At 52.9% G+C, this 8011-nt stretch overlaps 1 protein-coding gene across 20 annotated transcripts in view; it reads right to left on the bottom strand.

Annotated features, from left to right (window-relative positions):
• Window positions 1-1625: 1625 nt before the first annotated feature.
• Window positions 1626-8011, bottom strand: part of MYO18A (myosin XVIIIA) — a 102275-nt gene continuing 95889 nt past the window's right edge. For all 20 annotated transcript variants that reach the window (XM_047834081.1, XM_047834090.1, XM_047834086.1 and 17 more), the window contains one exon: window positions 1626-3050. In XM_047834081.1, the coding sequence (XP_047690037.1) occupies window positions 2906-3050 (145 nt within the window). In that variant the 3' untranslated portion in view covers window positions 1626-2905. The remainder of the gene's footprint in view (window positions 3051-8011) is intronic.

The following is an 8011-nucleotide window of genomic DNA, read 5'->3' as shown; positions in this document are numbered from 1 at the left end:
ATGTCTCATGTAATTATTTCCACATGGGTCTGTCCCAATCAATGAGCCCCTAGATGACAAACACTATAATTTACTCCTCTCTACTCACCCAAAGCTTGCAGATATTAGTAGATGCAGTACCTATATTGTATGTCTAACTCCTCCACTAGAATATCTGCCTTATGAAGGAAGAAAACTCATCTGTCCCCAGCACTTAGAACAGTGCCTAGGCCATGGCAGGCAGTTATGAAATATCTGAATGTTGAGTGAATGAATAATTAATAATACAAGCTTTCTGAATTGAAGCCCCAGGTCAGACAATTCGACAATGATGTTGGACTTTTCAGTTAACCTGAGGCCTGAGTCAGCGCAGGTCAACAGAGTTGGGGTCTTGTCTGCAGATGGGAGGGACTCTGTCACCGGTTCCTGGGAGAAATAGAAAATGCACCCATCTATTTGAGAGCATGAGTAAAAGATGAACATGAGGAGCCAGCAGTTAAAAAAAAAAAAAAGTAGGGGCGCCTGGGTGGCTCAGTCGGTTGGGCGTCTGACTTCAGCTCAGGTCATGATCTTACACTCCGTGAGTTCGAGCCCCGCGTCGGGCTCTGTGCTGACAGCTCGGAGCCTGGAGCCTGTTTCTGATTCTGCATCTCCCTCTCTCTCTCTGCCCCTTCCCCACTTGTGTTCTGTCTCTATCAAAAATAAATGAATGTAAAATAAAATAAAATAAAAAATAAAATAAAAAGTAACTTTACTTTTATTACCTTTTCTATTCGACCTTGCAGGGGCAGTGGAGAGGGGTAGTCTTTTTCATTCAAGATGGGTCCATATTATACTTCTCTCCCACTTGTTCTGGGGGACTTTCCTCCCTCCTTCCCTTTCTTGACCCTGTCTGGGAGGCTGACATCGCCAGAGCCTTGGCTTCAGGGCTGTCTGATACCCTTTCCTGCCTACCTGTACAAATCAGGGGAGCCCGACTGACCAGCTGTAAAAGAAACTTTATGTGTGCCAGGATTATAACTGGTCACATTACAGAAGGTGGAGGAGGAGTCGTCGTTTGTTTTTTACCCTTCTGTAAGAGCTGCCTCGTAGCTGTCAGTGAGCAGACCAAGTGTGGACTGAGGCATGAAGGCAGAGACTGGGCAGGGCAGAGAAGCCAGAACTCCCAGCCTACTCAAGTTGGCCTGTGGCCAATGGGGTTGGGGGCCAGAGAGAGTTCTGGCAAGTTTTGATCAAAAAGTCATATTTGGAACGACTAAAATTAAACTTAAACTTTTTTTCTAGAAGGACTTGAAAAAAAAGAGAGAGAGAGAGAAGCTAGGATCCCTGTAATTGGTGAGATTTAGTAATCAGAGGACCTCAACGTTTCTGAGTGGAGGCCAGTGTAGGATGAGGCATGAATGGCTCTGCCTGATTGCAATCCACAAGCTCTTAAAATAAAAGGTGGGGTTTGTCTCCCTTGACCAATCTTCTCATTCTACCTTTGCCTGCCCCCAGGTGACCTGCCAGAACTTTCTTTGTGGCACTGATCTGGCGTGGGAGTAGGCCAGAGACCCGGCCGCTTCCCCAGGTCCTTACCAGAACCCTGCCTCTGTTCCCCAGAGACCATCTCGGACTTCACCTGAGCCTGAAGTAACAGGCAGAGCCAGGAGGAGAAGGACGTTTATTTCCATACATCAGGTAAACAGGGAAGAGAGAGCACAGCCCAGTGAGTACAAACCAATTGCGGGAGAGAAGGTGAGGGGGACAGCAGATGGGAGCTGCACCAGGCACTGCCCTTGGGTCCCCAAGTCTGGTATTATTGGTGGGATGACCTTTAGGGTGGGGCTGGGACTGTCCGGCCACGTGTTGTCTTGTCTCGGGGGAAGTGTGTGGGGGCAGGGCAATTGGAAGAAGAAAAATGACTCAGGCTCAGGACACAGGGTGAGGACTCGTGTCTAATGCACATCAGTACTGACCCAAACCCCCATCTTGAGTTTTTCTGATCACAAGCTCCCAACCCAAGGCCTTCCCTCTCAAGTTGGGCCCACGGTCCAGGCAACTTGGACAGAGGGTCAAGGAGGCAGTGCTTGGATAAGCCCCGAACTTATCGGCATAGGTGGAATGGGTTTAGTCTTAAATAGGTCATTGCACTTAACACACTGATGAGACGAAGGGGGTGGGGGCTGAAAGTGCCAGATGGTACATATGCACCCCTGTCTGTGTAGGCTTGCTCAACCCAAACCCAGAAGCACCTGAGAGCCGCTCCCCATGCTGACAAGAATCTGGACCCAGCTCCGCTCACCGGTCTCTCCAGCTGCACAGAGAAAGGACTGCTCTCTGAGGAGCGAAGCGGGAGATGAGATTCCCCTAGTCAGTCATTCCTGGAAACCCCAGCTGCCACCACAGCCCCCTCCCACTCTCAGGGATGCAGCTGTGATGGAGAGGGTGGGTATTTAAATTAAAAGTAAAAAGACAGCAGGCACTGAGAAGAGAAAGCCCTCACCCCAAGCCTGGGGGCGGGGAAGGAATTGCTGTTCCTGCCCCCAATTCCTCCCCATGGACCCAGCAACCTAGAGTGTCCCAGCAGGCAATCTGTCCACCGTCCCTGAGCAGGGGGCTGAGATGGAGGTCAGCTTGCTGGCTCCATGCAGTGCCAAGCCACCTGCCACTGCCCACAGTGCGGCCCAAGGTCGAAACCAAAAGTGTGGCATTTTGGAGGCAGAAGGAGCATTAAGTTCTCTTTTCAGAAACTCCTCTTCCCCCCACCTCTTCCATGTGGAGATGTCAGACACCCACAATTTGGAAAGCCCCCCAACCCCCTTGGGTCGGGTGTTTCCCATGCAGATCAGCAGTCAGGTGGGGGAGACCTGTGCCCCATCATTTCCTGGGAGAGGCGCTGTGGCAGTAGCCTTTGGGTGCCAGAGGTTCAGACCACTCCCCTGGGCTATGCGTTGGTCTCTGTCGGCTTGGCCTCTGTGTCGCTGTCACTCAGATAGTTATGGGAATATCTTGGCCTGGAGGTGCTGTCCAGAGGGTCGTGTTCATCATCTGACCGGTCAGGGGCAAGGGACTTCCAGTAACTGGTGGGGCTGCAGGGAGAGAGGAACAAGGTCACAGACGAACAATGCTCTTAACTCGCGGCACCAAAGCCTTTGGGTCTGGGAGGCTCCCAAAGCCCTGTCATAGCAGTCCCTAAAAGCCACAAATTGAGAAGTAAATTCAATCCTATCTTGCTTGAGAAGCAATCCCGTCTTCCCCAGAAGACACTCAGAGTAGTAAGAGAAAGGAGCACATTGTTTTGATTCTGAAACCTTTTGAAATTCCCAGGAAAGCAACACTGTAGAGCAGTGGGTCTCAAACCCGAGTGTGTTATAAGGACTCCTGCATCCTTCCCTGGAGAAATTCTGATTTGCTAGCTTTTGGGTGGAACTGAGGAATTCCCCATTTTCAACTCCTCCCCAGAAGATTCGGATGGAGGTGGTCCATGGACCAGGCTGACTTGGAGAATGGCAGTCTGGTGATTATATGGCTACAACCTAAGGGAACCTCATTCCTAACACGATTCCTTCTAAGAAGGAGGAGTCTTCCCCACGGAATACTACCAGACCTTAACACTTTCTCCTTAGGCTTTCCTAAGGCCTGTGAGAATTTCTGCCCTTGACCGTGGCATCATCTATTCACCACAAGGATAGGAGACTCAGGATGTAGGGACTGGCAAGACGTCCATTTCAGGATGGCATAGTTATCCCTTTCTTGGTATCATAACCCAGCCCTCTAGAGTTTTCATCAGGCCACTGGGAACCTCCAGCTTCCTCCCACCAGGATGTGAAGAAACATCATCCCCTGGATGGAGCAGGCTCATGGCATTCAGCAAGGATGGAACCTTCTGCTCCAGTCATCTTTTTTTTTCTTTCTTTCCCAAAGCCTGAGAGCCACCTTCCCCTGCCCCTCCCACCGCTGCTGCCTCTGCCGGTTCAAGTGCACCGTAATTTCAACACTCTTGAACAAAATGCAGCACAGAGAAGCTCCACCCCTACCAGTGTCCAGCACTCAGAGAGTCCCCGTCCAGTGCTCCCAGGGACACAGCTCTGCTTCCGGATCCTAGAGAGCTTCCACTGGCATAGACAGGAATTCGGTGACCCCTCTGCCCACAATTCTGCTTTAAGAATCTGAGGCGGGGAACCTTGTTTATAGCCCCTTTGAAGTTCTACCCTAAACCCGAAGAGGAAGAAGCAGGCTTCTGAGAGAAAGAATCAAATCCTTCACTTTTCTATCTGTGTTGTGAAGAAAGGGTTTGGCTATTGAGTACTTCCAGCGTGTGAGACATCGTCCTAGGCAGTCTGGATATGCGTCTTATTCTTCACAAGAGCCCTATGAAAGGTCACCAGGAAGCTGGTTCAAAGAAGCATCTTGCTCAAGGTCATATAGCCAGTATGTACATTTGAACTTGGACTCTTAGACCTCAAAGCTTTTGCTGACTCCACCCGGCCACTGGATTGGGTGACCCGAAGAGGAAACAAGACCAAACCTGAATGCTCCCCATAGACCCATGGTGAAAGCCCAGGGGGTGTGTAAAGATAGGTTTCTCTCTCTCTCTCTCTCTCTCTCTCTCTCTCTCTCTCTCTCTCTCCCCCCACCCCCCCCTGGGGAGAAGGAAGAGCCTGATAGACTACATGTTCAATTATGCAAAATGGTTCAGGAATGGGGCAGTCTGGTTAATAGTTATCATATTTCTCATGAATGAATTACCATTTTTAAAGGAATCAGAATAGCACAAAACACATTTAATACAAACTAGACTGAACATAAATGAGTCTTACTTTGATGGGCCAAAGGCACTTAAGGACTCTAGGGTGTCTCAGGGACGAAATCATAAAGCTCAATGATGACTGTGCACCATAGAAAAAATTGGGGTTATTTTAGCTTTTGGGTTGTTTGAATTCTAAATTAGTGGGAGCCTGGTTTTATTTTCATGTTTGAGATAGAATTTCTGGGCACCCAGTGCTAAGGTCTGCTCTTGGGCACGGGAAGGACTGATTTTGTGAAAAGGCAGTGTGGTTATTTTGGGGGCAGCTGGGGGGCAAGGCAGATGCCAGGACTGGGACCCAGATGCCAGTGGGGCGCTGTCGGGTAGGGGCCGGCCCGAATTCCTTTCGATTCCCCCCACGCCTCTCCTTAGAGTAGGGCCGCGTCCCCCATCCCTATGTCCTTGTGCCCGCCAGGTTCCAACACTGCTCCATCCAGGTGCTGGGTAAGTGGCACAGGTAGCGGGGGTCAGTTCCACGGAGCCATAAGATACCCTTGCCCCTGGCTGGGTGTTCTTCAGCCAGTCTCCTTTGTGGCTTCTATCGGCACAGCTGTAGAGCCAACAGCAGGCGGCTAGCCCCCTCCCAAGGGCAAGAGTCTGGGCTGGCAATTTGAACATTTTAACCAAATTGTTCCAAAAGCTTTCCTCCCCACAAGCCAGTGTCTCCTGCGCCGCGCTGTCACAAACAATTTGGTGTATAAACTAATTCCTGCTGGGTGAGCCCAGGGTGGCAGGCCCCTCCCCTTGCCTCTGCTATGGATGCGTTCGTGTTCTGAATTCTCACCGGTCCCCATCACCAGATGGGAAGCTAAGCCATCACTCTGCCCCTGCACCCATTCTACCCAAAGTCGGTTCATGCTGAGTCTGACTAGGTCCTCCCTTCCCTGGCCTTTCTCCTGCCAGCTCTGTATTGACTGGCAAGCTTTTGGCTCGGCGCCCACTCTCCCCGCAGTGAATCCAATCCTCCCCGGTGGTGTTGTATAGGGTTTCAGGATCACTCCTGTCTTGCTGGCAGACAAGAGGAACTGTGCTGGTGGCTGGGGGAAGAAACAGGCTTTATGTGGTTTTGTTCTTGCTGGTCCTGGGGTCAAGGGTGATGATGGGCTGAGGGCATCGGGTCCGAAATACACCAGTTGCCGGGCAGTGTGGAGGGGCCTGGTGAGGCCCACGTCTCCCTCTTCAAGCAGGGGTGCAGTGCTCAGACGGGTCTGGCCTTCTCTCTTTTCCGAACCACCTGATGGCCCATCAACTGACTTCCTGCATTAGGGGAGCAGGGCACTCAGCAGGGCTGCGGAGGGGAAGGCTGAGCTGGTAGATACAATATTGCGACTCCAGCCTTTGCTCACTGTGGAGCTGACAACAGCTCCCTCGTGCAACAGAGATGCTTTCTGCTCCTCCCAGAGCATCCCACAACCACTGCCACAGGGGGGAAGCCACCGAGCAGTGCTGAGCCCAAGGGCTTGGTTTCAGAGCAGCTCGGGGCCAGAGGAATCCAAGATGTCTGTCCATGAGCCTGGGCTGGGCTTAAATTCCACCCTCCTCCACCATCCCCCTAATTCCATCCCATCACCCATCTCCAAATAGCTGCAGGTAACTTTCACTTCTACTTGCTCCTTTCCTTAAAACATAACTGGTCCCTTTGGGTATAACCCGGCCAAGTCAACGTACGTGCTCAGCCACCCCACGGCACAAGAGGCCCACAAACATGCGACAGGTGTGTGTTAGTTCATGCATCGGGGAAGCAAGGCCCCTGCCCCAGGGGGCTGCGCTCTGGGGTCACACCTCCTGGGAAGCAGCAAGCTTGCCCTGGGAGGGTGCCAGGCCGAAAACAGCTTCACATAACCAGGGTGATCCAAATGTCACCACCCACCAGGGAAACCGGGAACAATGGGATTCCAGTGAGTCAGTTTCTGCCTTCTTCTGAGGTGGGGGTGTGGGCATAAAGGGCCTAACTGCTGGATCTCCCTTCCCACAGAGAGAAGGCTGGGGGAGGCAGGAGAGCCAGGAGGGGGCTGTCACTCAGCAGCTGCTAATTTCTATTCATTATAACTTTTTAAGATGAGCTGAGCTGAGGCGACGCCCATGTGTGGGCTTCAGGTGGGAGGGCTGGGGAGGGAGTCAGGGAACTGTGGGTTTGAGGGAGGGTGTGGTGCAGCCCCGTGAGCCTTGCTGTCTGAGGCTTGACATGCTTAGCAGGGAAGAAGGTGGCGTTGCAGGGCAGTATTGAGAGCGGAGAGCTGAGCCAAAGGTCCCGTAAGAGACAGAGGCCACTGACACACCAGCTCGCCCTCAGGGGTTGGCTAGAGCCCTTTCCCAAGCCCAGCCCATTCGGGGCATAGACAAAAGCCCAAGACACACACAGTAAACATTTCACCTGTGGGCTCTGCCTTGGGCCCTACAGGGGAGGAGTGGTGGAGAGCAAGCCTAATAGACTCCATTCAGAACCCAGCACATCACTTCCCAACTGTGTGACCCTGGCCAGTGACTTAACTTCCCTGAGCCTCAGCTTCCTCTTCTATAGAATGGGGCTAGTCAAGCCTTTGTTATGGAGTTAGTGTGAGGATGAAGTGAACAAAATGTGGCAAATGTCTAGGAGGTCCCCCGGCACCCACGGTGAGGACTTAGTAAGTGGGAGCTGTGCCGGATCATCCTCAGCAAGGTCAGCTGACTGGGCTCGGGGCAGAGAAGGACTAACCAGCTCACTGGCCCCACTCTCCAAGGCAGCCAGAAAGCTCTCTGAGGCCAGGCCCGCCGCAGAGGCACGCAGGAGAGGCCTGGGTGGTGGCGGATGGGGTCGGGCACGTTAGTTCACACCGAGCGGCACACTCCATGCTGCACCCCACGCCGGGCGCCACCTACTGCACTAGTCGCTCTCGGGCCGGTACAGGTACCGCATCATCAGGCTGTCCACCTCCTTCTTGCGTTTCTTCTCCTCCTTCCGAGACGGCCGGTGCGCCTGCCTGGCCTCCTCACCTTCTGCAGCCGGGCCCTTCTTCACGCTCGAGCGGCTGTGGCCTGACACAGTAGAGCCACTGGATGTCGATGAGGACTCCGACTCTGTCTCCGCTCTCTTTCTTCTCGATTTGGACTTCTTCTTGCTCTTCCGAGAGCGCCCCTTCTTCCGCCGCGTGTGCTCCGAGGAGTCCTCGGAGCTGGAGCTGGAGCTAGAGCTGGAGCTGCTCCTTCTCCTGCTCTGGCTCTTGCGGCCGCTGCGGGAGCGGGAGACGTCAGCGGCAGAGGCCG

The sequence above is a fragment of the Prionailurus viverrinus genome, chromosome E1 (genome assembly GCF_022837055.1).
Source record: "Prionailurus viverrinus isolate Anna chromosome E1, UM_Priviv_1.0, whole genome shotgun sequence".
Lineage (NCBI taxonomy): Eukaryota > Metazoa > Chordata > Mammalia > Carnivora > Felidae > Prionailurus > Prionailurus viverrinus.
The sequence above is the reverse complement of the archived record's forward strand: the minus strand, read 5'-3'. Positions and strand labels throughout refer to the sequence as shown.